Source organism: Lissotriton helveticus, chromosome 8, assembly GCF_964261635.1.
Source record: "Lissotriton helveticus chromosome 8, aLisHel1.1, whole genome shotgun sequence".
NCBI classification, from domain to species: domain Eukaryota; kingdom Metazoa; phylum Chordata; class Amphibia; order Caudata; family Salamandridae; genus Lissotriton; species Lissotriton helveticus.
Window position 1 is genome coordinate 1,492,588,196 of NC_136069.1, and position 19,958 is coordinate 1,492,608,153.

Consider the following 19,958-nt stretch of genomic DNA (forward strand, 5'->3'; position numbering starts at 1 on the left):
ATTGTCCAGATAACCTGATCACGGTGTCAAGGATGTTTACCAGGCTGGGAGCAGGAGATGGAAAATAAATCATTTAATCAGGGTGTGAGTGTCTCATGGCTTTCAGTTGAACTGCAAAGAACAGGGGGGGTTGGGTGTGCGACAGTTCCTGGGCAGAAATACAGGCTGCAAGATGGTTTTTGTCGTGTCAGTTAGAATTTCCTCAGGCATCAGCAGAAATGACCAGGTGGGTCGTGTGGAAGTGTTTGACACGAGATGGCAATGAAAAAGCAATGGAGTCCCGGTACAAATGATGCCGATCAGAAGAACACTTTTCCTCAACTGTATAAGCCTTAACTGATAGAGACTCTATTTAGCAGCAGATACTTTACTTTTGAATTACCCCCAGGAATCAGACTGGATTCAGAAATATGTTTGCGAGCACTACCCCAGCGCGCCGGCAGGTGGTATCCGTGAGCTCTACGTAGCATCATTGGCATCGTCTGCACCGTAAGTTACACTCGTAATGCCTTTATAGGCTGCGCCCAGGTGTCCTGATGTTAGTTAATTTTCGTGACATTCCAAGAAGCATGGAGTCACAAAGTCACTGGTGTGGAAAAGCCAGGGGCGTGAAAGGGGTAAAACAGTGTTCCTTGAAATCCGTTTGCAGAGTGGGGAGGATGGTTGGGTTGGTAAGGAATCTACAGCTAGATAAAGTCTTTAACAGATAAGGCGTTTCTGAGGGTAAGTAACTTGTTCATCTGATAGAGACTTCTAGCTGCAGATTCCTTACCTCTTATAAATACCCAAGCAATACCTCCTCGGAAGAGGGTCTGTGGACCAATTTCACATGAAGAAGTCCTGAAGGATTAAATGGGCAAAGTGTCCATCCCTACAGACCTCACTGTCCAAACAATAGTGTTTGGCAAAATTGTGCAGAGGTGCCCACGTGACTGCCTGGCAGATTTCAAGGACTGGAACTTTGCGAACTAACACAGTTGTTGCAGCTTTACCTCTGGTGGAATGAACACAAAAATCTACTGGGGGTTGCTTTTTAGTCAATGCGTAGCAGATTTTTATACAGAGCACGATCCATCAGGAGATGGTCCTTTTTTGTACAGCCTGTCCCTTTTTCACTCCAAAATATCCCACAAAGAGTTGGTCATCCACCCAGAACTCGTGTGCAATCAAGTTAGACCGACAACAGTCTTTTTGGGTCCAGATGGTGCAGTCGCTCTTTTCTTAGGAGGGAGGCAGAGGAGAATAAAAAGTAGGCAAGGAAATGGAATGGCCTACATGAAATCGAGTGACCAGTTTTGGAAGAAAGGAGGCTCTTGTGCGAAGACGGTTAAATGGTGAAGTAAGGTGGGTTGGATGACAAGGCCTGAAGTTCACTGACTCTCTGGACAGATAGTATCACAATGAGGAGGGCAGTCTTGATGGTAAGGAGCCTGAGGAGAAAATTGTGCAAAGGCTCAAAGGAAACGCACATAAGGAAAGTGAGGAAGAGATTGAGGTTCCATTGAGGCAGAACAAATGGACAAGGTGGAAACAAATGTTGCAAACCTTCCATAAACCTACATACAATAGGGGATTTGAAGAGGGATGGCTGAATAGGCAGCCACAGAAAAGCAGAAATTGTGGAGAGATAGCCCCTCAGAGTGCGCCAGAGCAGAGACTTGCCGGGAACTGGAAAAGATGAACAGCAGAACCTGGGAGAAGGGGGACAGAAAGGAATCAATTTGTCTTTCTGTGCACATGCCACAAATTTTGCCCAACGGTAGGCATAAACTGTTTTGGTGGAGTGACGCCTGGCTGCCAAAATAACATTACAGACTTTGGGCAGGGGGTTGAAAGCTGTCAACTGTCGGCGCTTCATCTCCACGCAAAAAGGCAGAACATTGAAAAGTTCTGCTGCGACAGAAGATCCACCCGAAGGGGCAGCCTCATAGGAGGACCGCAGGGTGTCAGACTCTCCATGCCCAGTCCAGACCCAGAGGGTAGAAAGGCCTTTAATGCCAATCGAATCGCTCTAAGCTCCAGCATGTTGATAGGGAGTCAGGATTCCACGGGAGACCAGAGTCCTCTGATCTCCACCTCCCCAGATGGCCACCCCATCCCAGGAGTGACGCATCTGTCAATACTGTGAGATCTGATTGGGAAGAGAGAGGGGTCTGCTGCTGACCCAATTGTGGTTTGTTAGCCAGAGCTGCAGATCTTTCACAGTTCCCTCCGAGATCAAAACAATGTTGGACAGATTCCCCCAGATGATGCGCCCACTGGAACTTCAGGTCCCACTGCAGAGCCAGCATATATCAGCCAGCAGGATTGTGTCACTAGCAAGAGGCCCGAGTCCCAGCAGCCTTAGAGTCAGTCTCACTGAAATAAAAGATAGAGGCTGAAATATCGGTATCATAGCCTGAATATCCTGGACTCGTTCCACAAGATAGGCTCGAAACTGCACCATGTCCAGAACAGCTCTGAAGAAAGGGAGGGTCTGAGAGGGAGTCGTGTGTGACTTTGGCACATTGAAACTGAACCCCAGCGAATGCAGAAGGTCCACCGTAGTCTGGATGTGGGAGACGACAATCTAGGGTGAACCCGCCTTCAACAGCCAGTTGTCGAGATAGGGGAAGATTGGCTTCCCTGATCTCTGCAGATGAGCTGCAACCACCGCATCACCTTGGTGAAGAACCGAATAACGCTGGTGAGGCTAAAGGAACACACATGCAAATTAAAAGTGCTTGTGGCCCACAGTGAACCGCAAGTTCGCATGCCTGTGGGCAACGCATGCCTGTGGGCAGGCAGGATGGGGATATGGTAATACGCATCCTACAAGTCCAACGCTACCATCCTGTCTCCTGGGTCCAGAACAGATAGGCCCTGAGCGAGAGTGAGCATTCTGAACTCCTCCATCTTGTGGGAAAAGTTGAGATAGCGTAGGTCTAGTGTAGGATGAAGGCCTCCATCCTTCCTGGGCACCAGAAAGTAGCGGAAATAACCACCACAACCCACTTCTGGTGTCAGCACTCGCTCTATGGCTCCTTTGGCCAAAGCAGCTCTCACTTCCTGTCTGAGAAGTGATATATGATCCTACGTCAGCCTATTCCAAGTAGATGGCATGGAAGAAGGGGTAGTTTTGAAGTGGATGGAATAGTCCTTTCAGATAATCTGCAAAACCCACCTGTCAGATTTTATGGACTGCCAGCGGGACAGGTGATGGCGAATCCTGCCGCCCATTGGGGGCCCATGATAGTAAATGGGTGGACTGGGAAGGTTTAGAGGCTGCGGCTGCTGGGGTTATGGTGGACTGACCGCTGACCACCCGACCCATTAGGCAGGTAGCAGCCGTGTCCACGGCCCCACTGAGGCTGGTAAGCTTGCAAGCCGCAGTGGCTGGTTGGGTAAGGAGGCGGCTGCATGATCCTTCCGTAGCCATGAACGGCGGGAAAGGTGGTTTGAGGGTGGCGAGGGGCCATGGAAAGGCCCAAGAACCTGGCTGTAGCCTTCTGTCCTTAAAGAACTCCAGTATTGAATACGGCACCTACTGGTGCGCAGGGGTACTACTCACGAAAAAAATATCTGAATCCATTCTGACGTCTGGGGGTAATTCAAAGTTAAGGAATCTGCAGCTAGAAGTTTCTATCATATATATGGGAGCTGAAAGGTAGTCTGAGAGTGAGCCTAGCTTTTATCTTCTGTATGACTTGGAGTCTTTTGGTGAGTTGAGAGGTGATGGAGATGTAGAGGGCGTTGCCATAGTTGATTTTGCTGGGGATCAGGCTTTGAATGACAGATCTTCAGGCGTCCAGTGGGAGCCATTCATAAACTTTCTTGAGGAGCTTGAGGGTATGAAAAAACAGATGGATGGGACAGTGCGGACTTTGCTGGACATTGAGATTGTATTGTTGATTATGACCTCTAGGTTTTCGGCCAAGTTGGAGGGGCTTGTTATCGGCTCTTGCTCTGAGGACCACCAGGCCAAGGAAAAGAAAAGGCTGTCTTTTAAGAATAGCAGCACCTCTATTTTGTCAGTGTTGAGTTTTAGGCAGCTGGTGCATCCAGTTTGTGAACATTAAGCATTGGCTATAACATGCAACTATTAGTGGTCAGAAATTTCCAGACCAGCAGTGGCGACCTGGATAACTATTTGGAAAGAGTTTGTGCTTTTCTACATTTTTGCACTTTGATGATAAGCATGTATGGTATGTATAGAAGTTGACAAAAACCACTAAAATAATTACGTTAATTATTAAGATACCTTTGTCTTTTAAAGTGCATACATTTAGACACAAGACTTATACGCTTATACCTTTTCTAAAAGACATGGTAGAGTATATTGCACACCAATATCTCAATAGTACATTCCGATTTTCACTGCAATTTGCCACAAGATAAATGAAAGTGGACTTGAGAACACCAAAATAGCAAGTCAAGACCAAAATGGCAATATTGAGAATAATAGGACTAGCAACTGAACCACAGCTACTCTTTAACAAGAATGTTTGCAGCAGCTAGCCCGTTGGCAACTACGGCTACAAATGTGGGCCACCAGCCACACAGTATCCACAGACAGAACAATGCCAACAGTAATTTCCTGTCACCTGCCTTTGAAGTCGTACAATCTAAGCACAGCCCCTGAATGCAGCTTTCTTAGACTATGGCGCTCCAACCTAAAGAATAGTCGATAGTTGCGGTCAGCATTTATTCCATCTGGATGGAGGTTCCAGTGTTAGGGGTTCGGAAAAGGGGTGCAGCCAAAGATTTGCACAGTGGGCTCTGGGATTCAGGTTCTAGGCACAGTGTGGAATAGAACCAGGGCATGCCTTTGATAAACTCCTATTTCCAGACATTAATTTCAGTGCACAGCCTATATCTAGGGATACTGTGCACGTCCAACCTGTGTGCAGTCCTCAATTCGATCAAGGCAATATTTACATCCATCATGACAGAAATGAATTAAAACATTGTTAAAGAAAAGTTAAAACAGGCTTATTCAGAGGAGAAATACTATATGATGGTTTAAAAAAGTACTGAAAATCAACTAACCAAGTTCACTACATTGAACATTGAGGTTACGATACACAACATACGACGCTCCATAACACATCTCCATGCCCTACTCATTACATCACACATTATGCCACATATAACATCTACGAAGTTGCTACTGAGAGAGAACCACCCAGGAATGAAGCACGTGGCCCTCACCCAGAGTTCAATTATCATGGACTTTCTCTAGAGGTAGGGGTGAGGAGTGCATGGCCTGGTCAAAAGAGACTGCGGTATGCATCAAATTTCAGAGTGTGGCCGGAAACAGGGTCAATGGGCATGGCCCAAATCCATCTCCAGTCATCTTTTAAGGGTGGGGTGTTGAGGGCATGGGGTGATCATATGTCAAACCCTGATCCCATAGAATGCGGATCATCAACAAAGTGGGGCGTGGCCACAATGACCTATTGCCTTCCGTGCTTGGTGGGGGAGTTATTGTCTCGTTGCTCATCATAGCTGGTGATTTTCAGTGTTTATCAGGTTTTGTGTTGGAACAATAATGTCCCATCTACATATGTTCTAGCAATGCACTGGTGGTTTATGACCCTAAGTGTGATTTTCTCTGAGGTGGTATCGGTGTGAGGCCTATCCCCAGAGTGAAACATGGGCACGGCAAGCAGACATGGCATAACTTTCACAACCGCTTTAAATTAAATGATTTAATGTATTCACTCAAAGTAGGGCCATTATTTGGGTGGGTAATAATCGCTTAACCTATATACCTTCCTAGGAGTCACCTTTAATTATTATATTTTCACTGCAGACCAAATTCGACAATCCAGCTAACGAATATACAAAAAAAACAAGTTAAAAGCACACTAATTTAATTTACAAACGAAGATTATAAATAACTGTAAAACATAAAATTGAGAAAGTACATGAATCTCTCTGCTTCTATTCAGTCCGAACAGGGCCAATGTTCCTGTTACAAACAGATGAGGCTAATAAAAAGAAGTCATTTTCAACAACCGGCTGCCTGCATGGACTGAACACTATATCCCATGGATGCCAACAGGAAGTGTGGGCCTTATCACTAAAAAGAAAAACCAAAAGCTGTTTATGTTAAAGCCATACAAACGGATATGATTGTGCAAAGAAAGAATGCAGGGCTTATCGTTCACTTTACAAGAACAATGTTATCAAGGTAGGCATTTTATATTTATGTACAATGCCAACAAAAAGAACACGAGTTCGCCCTGTTCATGTTTATGTTGCATGTCGAATAACAGCTGCTCATTTTCTGCTGTAAGATGGAAATTCATGTAGTTGAGCAGATTGTGCAATTCAAGAGCAAATATAATCACACGCTTGCCAGGCTCTACCACAGAACGTGCATATTATAAAACAAAAACACAGTCACCGAATAAAGAGAGATTTTTGATGAATTTGCTACCTTATGGTTGGGGACAAGCACAATTGATTTACTGTTTTTTCTGTACAGTTTGATGTGTCGATTTACAGCCACTAAATACCAGGTGGATGGTAGTACAATATATAAGAACAATAATAATAATAATTTTTAAGTAGTGCTAAAACACATGAAATTTGATAATTCCACTTACCTAAAAAAGAACATGAACAGTGAAGCTGTGATGCAGAACAGTAGAACCTAAGAGAGAGAAAGGAACAGTTGTCAAGAAGAACAGCATGCTTAAAATGTAACCTTTTAACATTTATTGTAGTATTGCAATAACTTGCATCTATTTTTAAAATGACATTCGGCAGCAACTCCTGCAGTCTTAGTACAATAAAGCTAGTTTCTTCTATCCGTTGTACAAATGCCTCATATGGTGCCAACAACAAAGTATTTTCTTTTTGGGAAAATCCTATTCACTTTTTACCTGGACGTACAATATTGTAATAAACAGCACGCTGTTTTTTCAAAGTTAGGGCCATGTGCAAAAAATACAATTATAGCTTATTAAATCAAACAGGAGGGTCCACTAAGTTGGACAGTTGTGGCAAGTTTAACACCAGTCTTAAATTAATTGAATTTACTAGAACCAATTATATATTTATTTTTATTTATTTATAGAGCACATCTGTCACTCAAAGACACCAGGCAGAAAGGGCAAAAAAAGGAAAACTTACCTGAAGAGAAAGGGTTCCATTCAACTTTTTGCAAAAGACCCCAGGAGTTGAGCTGACAAAGCTCGAGAGACAGAACATGCCAGAGTGTTGGGCCCAACATTCTACCAGCAATCAGTTTACATTTAATTGTGGACACGGCCCAGCAGAGATACATGTGATCAATGCATAAGGTCACATTTAACCTCTCGCAGAGAACAGGTAAGAGCAGGAATAGACTCTTTACGTGCCCTACATTTTTTCTGGCTCAACAGACGTGCTCTCCTATGCCACCCCTGAATGGATAGGTAGCCTCTTATTGGCTGCATGGAGACTGATGGTTGGTTCCCACTCCCACGCTGAATCAAACCAGCAATGTCAACCAGCGGGCAAGAAACAGGAGGGTCTGCAATAGAGCAGTTCAGTGAAAACAAAGTGTGAGAAATTGGTTTGTTGGCTGATGGGGTGAATTCTTATTCAAGCAAAGCCACAATCCTTATAAGGGTGACACACAAGCAAACCCCATATTAACCTCTAGTAGCTTTGCACAAAGCAGTCAGGCTTAACTTAGAGGCAATGTGTAAAATATGCATGCAGCACACAAATAGTAATACAATTAAAACACAACACAAGATGGGGGCGTGGCCTGCAGCCGAGCATGGTGGCAGCGTAGAGGGAGAGCTCCACGAGTGAGGCGGCTTTCTCTATCAATCCGGCTAATTATCCGCAAATTTTTCATCCTCTGAAGGAGGATCCCGAGACCCGGGACCGGGCGGCGCCAAGTGCAGTAAACCCAGTGAAGATCCGTGACGGGGAGAGAGCTGGGTGAGCAGCGTCCGATTGCGGCCTGGACGACATCAAAAAGCCCCGGGCTGTAGTACCCAGTGTGGCCGGCCGGAAGTCCCTACATCCCGGGAAAAGTCAAACGGAAGCTCCCTGGCCTTGGGGTGTGGATGTCGCAACGGCAGTGAGGGACGGCGGAATCCGAGCGCCGGCGCTGCAGCCACGGCTGATCTGTGTGCTGCGTGAGACCCTTCAGCGGCGCGAACGACAGGGAAACACTGAGTGGCAGAGCCGGACTGTGGGCACCGATATAACAGACAGCGGAGCACACGTGAGTGCCGATGCCGGGGTAGACCAGCGGACGACTGGCACAACTTATCGGCGCACTATAGGTGTGTGCAGGCGGTGTGGCGGTGAGAGGGTGCAGCGCTACCCGGCGTGCTCTTGGGGACTGTGTGACCTGGCGGTTGGACTCGCGGGGGGGGGTTACGATCTCCACCGAGTGCCCGTGGCGCAGCGCCTATGGTGATTTGGCCCACGCCTAGAACCCCTGACAAGTAACGGACACTCTCCAGGCAGTGTGGCGGCAGGAAATCATGGCGGCATGAGACACAACATCAGACAGGCAGCCAGGAACAGCCGAAACAAGGGACAGAGCTGGGTCTCCCTGCACCAAGAAAGATATCGGCCACTAGGTTGCGGCCAGGCATATGTCCTCGCCCACACATCCGGATGACAAAAGACAACTCTCCTTGGCCTGAGAGGCTGATACAGATGGAACAATTTACAGGGGGCATTACGATCAGCGACACAGTGAGGGACCCACGAATACTTGAAGGCAATATACCTGAGCTCTCCACGACGAGTGGTACGTCAACCTACACCGGCAAGAGAGCGTAAAGTGCGAACAAGTGAGACGCAGTCTGAACGGAGCCAGCGTCAGATTGAAGAGGGCCCTACCCCATGCCCCGTCTCTCCTTCCACCCCGGCGACCCACTTCAGTAGTAGTGAGTCACTGCACACGACAATATGACGGGCAGGAGCGCAAAAGCTAACGGGACGCAGACCCGCCTCAGCAAATTCGCCTACGACAAGGCGGACTCATCAGTGGGGAAGCAGGTAGATGGACACTGGGGTAAAAGAGTAACGTTAGAAGACGTTATGAAGGCACTAATGCAAGTACAGGCCACGGTGGGCTCCATATCCACTGAAGTCAGTCTGATACGCGCAGACTTCCGCAAAATGTCCGAATGTGTGAAATCACTTGAGGTAGTCACAAAATCATTAGTGGAAGATGTATCGGAGTTACAAACGGCGATGGAGCAGATGACAGCTGAGAACAAATCCTTGAAAGAAAAGTTGGACGACCAGGAAGGACGCTTCCAGGAGGAATAACATCCGCATTCTTGGGGTTCCGGAGTCTGAGGGCACCAGAGCAACAGACCTATACGTGGAAGACTTAATCAAAACAAAACTTCAGCCAAAAGGATTGTCCACCTTCTTCTCCATCGAAAGGGCGCACAGAGTCCCGGGAGGACAACCAAAACCGGGTGCAGCACCGAGGCCCATACTGGCACGACTCTTCAACTTCCGTGACAGGGACGCCATCCTCCAGGCGGCGTGGCTGTCCCCTCCCATCAAAATCCAGAACTCCACGCTTGCCTTTTTCCCGGACTATACGGCGGAGGTTGCCCGTCGTCAGAGAACTTTTCTAGAAATTAAAAAGGAATTACGGGCAAGAGAGCTTCCGTACTCCATGTTATTCCCGGCTAGGCTAGCGGATAATAAAACCTGTTTTTTTGATACGCCTGATATGGCCCGGGACTGGCTGGAGGGGTGGCGACCGGCCAATCAGTCCCGCTGTTCGAATAAAAGACAGCAAGGCCAGCGTTCCGACATAAACTCAGGATCACAACAGTCAGGGCCCGGAGTGGAAGAGCACTCACCGCTAAGAGACGATCTACCCGACGAAACCGGAGCAGGACAATGATCACCCAATACTTGTGCACTAATCGATAGACATGGTACCTGCACGGGGGGCTGCCACTGGACACTGGGCTGAGGGCCTCCGAAGAGGGTAGGAGGGGCTGCCGACTACGAGGGTCCTTCACCCCGACAAGCAAGTATCTTGTGTGAGGGATGGGTTAAGCACTCTGCTAAGTTGGGGGGAGCGGGCGGTTCAATGTCCGTGTAGCAGGGAGGCAGGGAGGGGGGAGTTACAGGGAGGGAAAGTTTCTCTTTTGTTATTCCTACATGCAGGGGAAATGTTTAGTATGTTATTGACTCAATGTGTGGCAACAGGACTAGACGGCGATGACACGCTGTTGGTGTGGTTGGGGGACGGGCCGGACACACTACGATCCAGAACGCACACAGGTACTCACGTTCAGATTAGGTATGGCGCGCGTCACACAAGATAACACTTTAGATGGAGGTACGCAGGACACGTAGGTAGCACCTCTACAGATCATGTCGTGGAATGTGAGGGGCCTGTGTGACAAAATGAAAAGGGGATTGGTTATGCAAAGCATAAAGAGACTAGGACCAGCGCTGGTCCTCCTACAGGAGACACACCTTATGGGTGCAGCATGTCACGCTTTAGATAGAAGAGGCTATCACATAGTGGTGCATTCAGAGTCCACCTCTGGGTCCCGCGGGGCGGGCATACTGTTGCAAAAGTCATCCCCATTTATACTTGAAAACATTAAAGCGGATGACCAGGGCCGCTTCGCAGCTGTGCACGGGTAATGGGAGGGCAGACCTCTGACCATAGTCTCAGTTTACATACCACCAGCACACCATGCAGTTGCGTTACCGGCGCTGGGGAACTTCCTCCTAGAATTACCAGAGGGCGACCTCATCCTTGGGGGGATTTTAATGCAGTGGCACATGACGCGCAGGATAGATTCCCGACACACACACAGACACTCCAACCCTAGCGATTGCATGACTTTCTGGAGGCGCAGGGGCTCATAGATATATGGCGACAAATGCACCCCACTGCGCAACAATACACCTACTACTCTGCATCGCATGGTAGTCTGTCTCGAATAGACTACTTCCTCACCTTAGACGAGGGCCTTCTAACTATCAACGATGTCCCTATTAGACCCAGGGGTATCTCTGACCACTCCCCCATTACACTGACTCTGTCCTGCCCATAAAAGACTGATAAACGAGTATATCCGATCTACGCAGGATACCTAAAGGTTCCATCAATACGGAAAGACCTGAAAAAAGCGACCCGTAATTATTTCACTGAAAACACAGCGTCAGTGGAATCCCCCTCAGTCCTGTGGGAGGCCTATAAAACTGTTCTGAGAGTAAGCCATCTCATCTATAGCGGGTCACAAGCGCAACCAGAGAAGGGACTTGGTGGAGCTTGAATTAGCTCCACAAACGGCAAACGCAGCCCATATGACGAACCCGACGTCAGACACACTTCATGCTCTGCAACTGTGTCAACAGCAGCATGATAATCACTTGAAGCGCTGGACCATAGACAACATAGCAGCGACCACACATAAAATATACGATGTGGGGGACAAGGCAGGTAAACTACTGGCCTGGTTGGACAAGAAAAGGGGAGGCAGCAAGAGCATCTTGCAACTTCGTGCTCCTGACGGTACTCTCCTCACACGCCCGACAGATATAGTCGACGAGTTAGCGGACCACTTTCAAGTAGTATATACCCCGGACGTGGAAGTGTCGATGGAAGCGGCGCAAGCCGCCCTCCAAAACGTGCCGACACACACTCTATCCCAGGAAGCAGTGGCTGAGCTAGATGCCGACTTAACACCGGAAGAGATACAGCTTGCCATCAATGCTATACAAACCGGCAAGGCTATGGGCCCCAATGGGATCCCAATTGAATGGTACAAGTCGATGTCAGAGGAACTGAGTGCGCCCTTACTGGCCATGTATGTCGATAGTTTAGAAACAACAGTTCTTCCGATAGACCAGCGCACGGCGACAATAGTAGCCATCCCAAAACCGGGCAAACCACTGATGGAATGCACGTCCTACCGCCCGATATCACTCCTTAACGCGGAAGCCAAGATACAGGCGAAACTTCTGGCTACGAGGTTAATGCCACACCTCTCGCAATTGATTCACCCAGATCAATCTGGCTTTATGCCACACAGAAGCACCGCCTTAAACCTTCGACGAGTCCACGGTGCGGTGGCGCGTGCACCGCAACTGCATAGACCGGCGGCACTATTATCCCTAGACGCTAAAATGGCATTTGATTTGGTCGAATGGCAATATCTATTTGCAGTGCTTACGCACATGGGGTTTGGTCCCAAATTCATATCTTGGATAAAACTCCTTTATGCGAGTCCGTTGGCACATGTATCGGCAAATGGTCACATTTCCCGCACGATCCCACTGGCTAGGGGGACGAGACAGGGTTGTCAACTGTCGCCTTTACTATTTGCGCTGGTCCTGGAACCATTGGCCACCTTAATCAGGACTACTCCGTTACTGAAAGGGATCTGCTGGGGGGAGGGCTGGGAGGACAGAGTCTCCCTCTACGCCGATGATATGCTAATCTATCTGATAGATCCAGAGGCAGGGATTCCAGAACTTCTGGCGCTCTGCGATAATCACAGAAAAGCATCTGGCTACACGATTAATTGGATGAAATCAGTGATTTATGTACTTAAGGTCCCGGCACCGGTCCTCCCCTCTAACTGTCCGCTAGAAATAGAGGACACTGCTGTCAAATATCTAGGGATACGGGTCACGCGAAATGCTACTGACTTCCACGAGCAAAATTTGAAACCGCCCCTTGTTCGCCTACGGAGCGATGTACTCCACTGGAAGGCCCTGCCCCTTACGCTGCTGGGGAGAGCAGCATTATTCAAAATGATGGCGTTGCCGCGCTTCCAGTATGTACTGGAAAATACCCCATACCTAGTGCCACCGCGCTATTTCCAACTAATAACAGCTATGATAACTGGTCTACACTGGGGAGACCGCCCAGCACGAATAGCACACGTGAAGCTCAATAGGAGTTGGTACGAGGGAGGGATAGCTTTGCCAAACATCCAGTTATACTATTGGGCAGCACAACTTAAAGTCATTAATCATTGGCTGCACGTCCGCCAGGATGATCCGGCCTACCGGGCTGACAGAATACAGCTGGGCACACACAGCTTACTGGCAATGCTCTACAACAAGGGGCATGCGGCGAAACTGATGGGACCGACAAAACACACAGTGGCGTTGTGGTACAAAGCACAGGCGAAACTCAAGTGGGATGGTGTCATCACGAAACTCACCCCTCTATGGGACACTAAGGCGCTGGGTCATCTGCGACACAGCAAAGGGTTCACGCAGTGGGATAGCATTGGTATTTCCACGGTAGGTGACAGATGGGCGGGAGGGGGGGTGATTCCCTTCTCCCAACTTCAACAACAATTCGACTTAGGCCCCAATGAAACTTATAGATATGTCCAAATTAGACATGCACTATTGACGGCCATATCAGAGAACACCGAGATCCCAGAAGCCTCTCCATTGGAGGATCGCTTACTTACCGACTTCATGCAGTCCAGCGCCACTTCCCTTACATATCGTAAACTAATGAATAACCTACCAGACCCTTTGGACAAGCTAAGAGAGAGATGGGTGGGCGAGCTGGGAGACAGACGAAACGGACTGGAACGCAGCACTGGCGTCCCCGAAGGAAGCGGGCATCTCGGCTAGATTCAGACTGGTGCAACTCAAGATACTACACCGGATCTATTACACGAGGACCACACTAAATAAACTCCATAGGGCGGACCATCCATACTGTCTCCGAGGATGTGGGGAGGAAGGTACTTTCATACATACAATTTGGGAATGCCCGGTTATAGTTGAGTACTGGAGGCAAGTGATGCGCACCATCTCCCAAACGTTGGAGGCATCTCTTACACTGGAACCCCGTACATGCTTAGTGAATATATGGGAACCCAATGATCTCACGCGCCAAGGTCAACTATGGGCTGTCGTGGGTATTATGGTTGCGAAAAGAGACATAGCACAGAAGTGGGGGGCGGTAGACTCACCAACTTTGGCGCAATGGTGCAGGAACATGGATACACTCATGGTGACCGAAAGAGCAGTATACAAACGAAGGGTGAACCCTCGAAAATGGAATAAAGTATGGTCGCCATGGAACCGTTACCGCGGGGATTTATGTGCCCCACTGATGGAAGAGGATAGTGATAGCTCGGGCGACGAAGGGGAGGAGGATTAAGTTTCTTAGCCAGGCAGACATACGTGATTCTAACACAGTTATAGTAGATTAACAACGCTAATATCCTAAGGACCGAGGTGTGCAGTGGATCGGTGCCAAGTGACCTCTATGTATACACTTTTTCAATACCTGTGTCAGTCGCTGTCAAAACTGCCACGGGCGCAAATCGACGACAGTCTATGCAATTGAGTCTTTTAGTTTTTTGTTATGGTTGTTTAAAAAACAAAAGTAAGATGTCATCCTATGCTAATTGAATGAAGACACTACACTTAAGGCTCATCCGAAGCTACGCCGCCGGACCCCTGGTTGTCGGCTGAAAGGCTGTGTATTATTTTAAATCCTTGTATGTTGCACTTACCGCAGCCAGCCTCAGGGTTGTAGGCTCACTGCTGTGTATTACTAATAATATCAATAAAGATCTTATGTTTAAAAAAAAAAAACACAACACAAGAAAAAACCCACACCAATCTAAAAGATCAAAGCGCCAACTGCAGACATCTAGTCACGCAAGACCGGGTTAATTCGAAAAATATGGCCAACCGCAATGGAGCATGGGTCGGATACAAGAAGTGGATTGGGCCTGGTCAGCACTTACTGACCAGGCCCTGACTTTGAAGAAATTTCAAGAAAAGTTGTCTGAGAAGGCAAAGCTTCAGAGGGACAAGGCTGCAGGCAGTGTCCGAGGAGGAGGTGTCGTCATTGGGGAGCTGCTGGACGAAATCACAGCAAACATAACCATGCTCGGACTTAGGGGGTCGTTAGGATGGCGGGCGGCTTTCGTGGAATGGGACTGCCCGCCACAATGGGTCCCGTTGGTGACATTAGGATGCGCCCGCCACACTGGCGGGCGCTTCCTGCATCCTCGACATTGCGACGGGCGGTGCTCTCAGCACCGCCCACCGCAATGCCATTTTATGGGCCACTTCCAAGGGTCCAGGACTGGATGGGCACCACTGGGAGGGTCAGGACTCTGACTGGGCCCTGGTGAACGCTCACAATGGTTGGAGCCTTTTCTGACTCTGAGGCTCAGACCAGGAGTCCAAAAACTGGCCTGTGGAGTTCTTTTGGTAATCCTGGGTTCCAGAAGTGAAACAGGGCTCAAGTAGCAGGGCAGGCCTGTGAGGGATCATGGAAGACTTCAGCCAGCAGAGCAGTCCTTCCAGGTGCAGCACAGCTGTCTTCTGATGTATACAGCAGCAGGCAGTCCTGTGAGACTCTTCCCACAGGTCCAAAAAGTGAACTGAAGGGTGGGTTTGAGGGGGCTATTTTTATACCTGGTGTCTTCTTAGCAGTATACGAAGTTTCAAGATATTTTCCTTATGGCAGACTTGGAGTTTCTTGCCTTCCCTGTCCTGGCTCCGGCCTAACTACAGAAACAATAAGGTTGTGTGAACTCCTTTGTGTGAAGGCAAGGCACAACCTTCCGATTTGTAAGTGGGGCTGTGCCCAGCGTCCCCCTCCCCATCCTGCCAGTGACAAACCATCCAGGCACACCTAATCCCTCTATTGTGTGGTGGTCTAGGAGAAATACACAAAGTCCACCTGCTAACTACACATAGTCTTGTGACCCAGGAACAGGATGTAGGCACAAAATAGCTCGGGCAGCAAAATGCCAACATTCTAAAAGTGTCATTTTCAAAAATTGTGACTTAAAATCAGACTTTACTATTGAAGAAGATTTTAAATTACAATTTGTTAGACATCAAACATGAATCTCCTAACTGCTCCTAATCAAAATTAGCAGTAATAATGCAACCCTATGGGAGAAGTAGGTCTCAAAGTAGTGCAAAGTTAATATGAGTTTTTCACTACCAGGATATGTCAAACTTAATAGTACATTTCCAACCTTTTAAATACAATGCACCCTGCCCTATGGGCTTTGTAGGGCCTACCTTAGGGAGCACGTCTATGTAATAAAATGGAAGTTTTAAGTCTTGGCAAGGGGGTTATTTTGCCAAGTCGAAGTTGCAGTTTGAAACAGCTAGCAGGCTGCAATGGCAGGCCTGAGACATGTTTTAAGGAGCTACTTGAGACGGTGGCACAACAACTGCTGTAGGCCCACTAGTAGCATTTAATTTACAAGCCCTGGGTATATGGTAAACCACTTTACTAGGGTTTTATAATTAAAACCAATATGCCAAATAGGTGTAAACCAATTTTACCATGTTTTAGAGAGTGAGCACATGCACTTTAGCACTGGTTAGCAATTGTAAAGTACACAGCATCCTAAAGCCAGCAAAAACAAATTCAGAAAAATAGAGGATGAAGGCAAAATGTTTGGGAGAATACCACCCTGAGGCTTACAGGCCTAACACAAATGAACTGGGTTAAAGGACCTGTATGCACTAACTGTATTTATGGAAGTAATAGGGATGTTTTATACAATATCTACTTGCCCAAGGGGCTAGATGCTTAAAAAATCTACTTATCACAACAAAAAGCAAGCATTTGCAATGCAATAGGTCTCACGTTTGTAAAGTTAGAGCTTATGGTGTTATAAATGACACTGTTTTTATGTATGGTGTTTTATTTGCAGTCCATCATTTGTTCTTTTAACTTTTGTCGCCCTAAGTGGGAAGGGTATGCCCAGAAATGGGTCCCTCGCTCACTTTGCCACTGGATTCAAGCTAGCCCGGCTGGTGAGGGGTGAAACCCCAAAACCGGTTACAGGATGCTTGTTTCTGGTCAAGGGATGACCTGGCAGTTCGGACTGGACTGTTCCCATGAGGAGCAGGGCAACACACACACACCTACACCGTAAACAAGGTCCACTGGAATGATAACATTTTGCAGTGGCAGCGTTTACTGCATTATTATGCTTTTGCCTCATAATCCATCATCTGCTGTATGATCTGAAGATTTCACCACAAAAATGTTTCAAACTCAAATGGATCAAAATTTACTAAAAAACTGGTGACTGTGATGAGGAATATCTTTTGGGAAGGTTGACTAGTCCCTGCTGTAATTGGTGAATCGAGATCAGTGTTACTGAGAATAACTTCATTAGACAGTTGCTTTCTCTACCAAAAAATACACCGTTAATTCCACTAAGGCTGGACCTAAACTTGAGGCCAATTGCAGAAGCAATTGCCTCTCGTCCACTTCTCTATTGGCTAAGATTGTGGAGTGTCCCGGAGCTTGAGAGCTATAGAGAAGAACTGAAGATCGTGATGGCCTGTCAGGGTGTAGGCAGGATACAGTGGCTATCATTCATAAGGGGGCAGGCGTCCAGGATTGGCATGGAGAACCTGTGGTCCAATCCGGAGGCCGCATGCCAAACTACCTCGAGACAAACCCTGGCTGAGACCATAAAACATCATAATCTACAGGAAGTTCTCCAATCAGCCAGGCCCTCCAGTCTTACCGATAGTTTCTTAGATTTTAAGAATGTTTACAGCTTTGAGAAGGAATTAGATATGATTGAACCGGTTCTAGCAAAGAAACTGTATTTACAGTTTAGATACGGCACACTGCCTCTGCACTCATACACGGACAAATGGAAAGAGGGTCCAGCTCGCCCCTGTCCAGGCTGTGAAAACCCTAACGAGACCTTAATGCATGTGATCTTGTTCTGTCCCACCTACTGCAACAGTAGAAAGAAATGGATTGTACAGCTATGTGTGAACCTGGGAGTTAGGAATTATCTAGAGTTTTTTTAGAATTTTAAAATCCGACACCAAGTTCCTGTTTTCTATGTGGTTAACAAGACGGAGAATGTTACGGAAGTGACAAAGTTCCCTGGTTTGCTGTTAGATAACCTTCCCAGGAAAACTTTGGGCTTCTATTGTATTTTAACTTTTTAATCTGTTAATATATAAATTATTGTCTTAAGTATTTTAACGGGACTCCATAACCATATGGAAACTTATGGACTGTGTATATGAACTAGGATGTAACATGTGTATTATTCTATTGCTTAAAACGTATTTTCTTTCCTTGTTGTACTTTTATGGTTCATAAACAAACCGAAATAAAGTTTAGAATGATGAATTGGTGTATTTGGGTGTTAAACTGGTACTAATGAGGTGAAGCCTTTACCCACACATTGTTAACCAGTGTAAAAATGACAATAAGGAAATATTCTGATCATAAAATGTCCCAAATTAATTTTTTTGTCTTTTCTTTCTGCATACTTCAGTGAAGCCTGCTGCATACATTTGATCCTCCGCAACTGCATAATTGCAGTGGCCCTGCCGTAAAAATGATTTTGTAGCCCTAAGTGGGAAGGGTATGCCCAGACGTGGGTCCTGTACTCACTGCACCATTGGATTCAAAGCAGCCTGGCTGATAAGGGGTGATGATACAAAACCGGTCCCGGGATGCTTCCTTCTGGTCCAGGAAGAACCTGGCTTGGTAGTTCCGGCTGGACTGTTCCAATTAGGAATATGATGAAGATCAATATGCAAATGGCTAGGTCCAACTGTGGTGGCGTGGTGAGCAAAAGAACAATGGATTAAACCCACATCTTTGTGGCTGGGGGTGAATGTTTGCATTTCTCAGCCTTCCGTCAATCATCGGTTCCTTTTGCTTGTAAATAAAGCAGCAACAACACTTTAAGTGTGTGAAACTTGGAGGGACTTGAAGTTAAAACTGCAGCAGATGTGTGGGTCTGTGTGTAGAAAAGTGAACACCATGGAGGTGAAGGGAGGAAAAAGGCACTATTTACGAAAAGAAAAAGGACTCAATGACCAGAAAAGGCTGTGTTATATCACAAGGATGTTATGGACCCCATAAAACGGAGGCTCACACCCACTCCAGATCTCAAATCAAATATCTCTTAAGGATGGTATGCACAAGCACATGAACAACTATCTCTCACTCTACCCAACTCCACTCCAAGGTGTACCTTCACAGCAATCATCTCATACGCGGACGACACGCAGCTGGTGGTCTCACTGGCGCAGGAGGCATCTCGAACTGCGCCAGGCGGGCTCAGAGAATGCCTTGAGGAAGTGAGGAACTGGATGGCGTCATCATCTCTAAAATTAAACGGAGATAAAACTGAGCTGATGCTCTTAGGACCTTCAGAGCCGGCACTTCCCCCCTCCCTATGGCCCCCATGCCTAGGACCGCCTCCAACCCCAAAAAATACCATCAAAAGTCTCGGGGTATGGCTGGACAGTTCACTATCCTTCAATGACCAAGCCACAAAACTATCAGCCACATGTTTTGGCATTCTGAGAGTGCTAAATAAAATCTTCCCTCTCCTCCCCCTGGAAGCCAAACAGGCTGCTATTCAAGGGCTCATCCACTCCCGTCTTGATTTTAATAACGTTCTTTATCTGGGTGCTCCAGAATACACCCTTCGGAGGCTGCAAACTGTACAGAACAGTGCAGCTCGTCTTCTACTAAAAATCCCGCACAGACACTCAGTAAGGACCGGACTGTCTAGCCTCCATTGGTTACCGATCCGGCAGAGGATTCTGTTCAAAGTGCTATGTATAGCCCATCAAGCTTTTTGGGACATGGGACCTATCATTACCCGTGATCTGATCACTCACTATATCCCAAATCGCAGCCTTCGCTCCAGCCAGACTCTCTTAGCAGTAGTCCCAAGAATAAAAAGATCTAGAACCGGTGGAAGGACGTTCATGTACAACGCAGCTAAGGCCTGGAATGCTCTACCACGTCATCTTAGAGCCATCCAGAACCTCACCTCGTTTCGCAAGCATCTGAAGACCCACCTCTTCACATCTGCCTGCTAAACCGGTGTCTTCTCCCCCCTCCCCTGTTCTCTGGAGGTTACGATTATCCTAGCGCTTGGACGCCTTCGGGCAACAATTGCGCTCTATAAATCCCCAAGTTTACAAGTTTACAATACAGTGTGAGC

At 47.3% G+C, this 19,958-nt stretch overlaps 1 protein-coding gene across 2 annotated transcripts in view; it reads right to left on the reverse strand.

Moving 5' to 3' along the window:
* TMEM135 (transmembrane protein 135) overlaps positions 1-19,958 on the reverse strand; it is a 1,123,835-nt gene that overhangs the window by 328,156 nt on the left and 775,721 nt on the right. For both annotated transcript variants that reach the window (XM_078658433.1, XM_078658434.1), the window contains exon 6: positions 6,594-6,640. In XM_078658433.1, the coding sequence (XP_078514559.1) occupies positions 6,594-6,640 (47 nt within the window). The remainder of the gene's footprint in view (positions 1-6,593; positions 6,641-19,958) is intronic.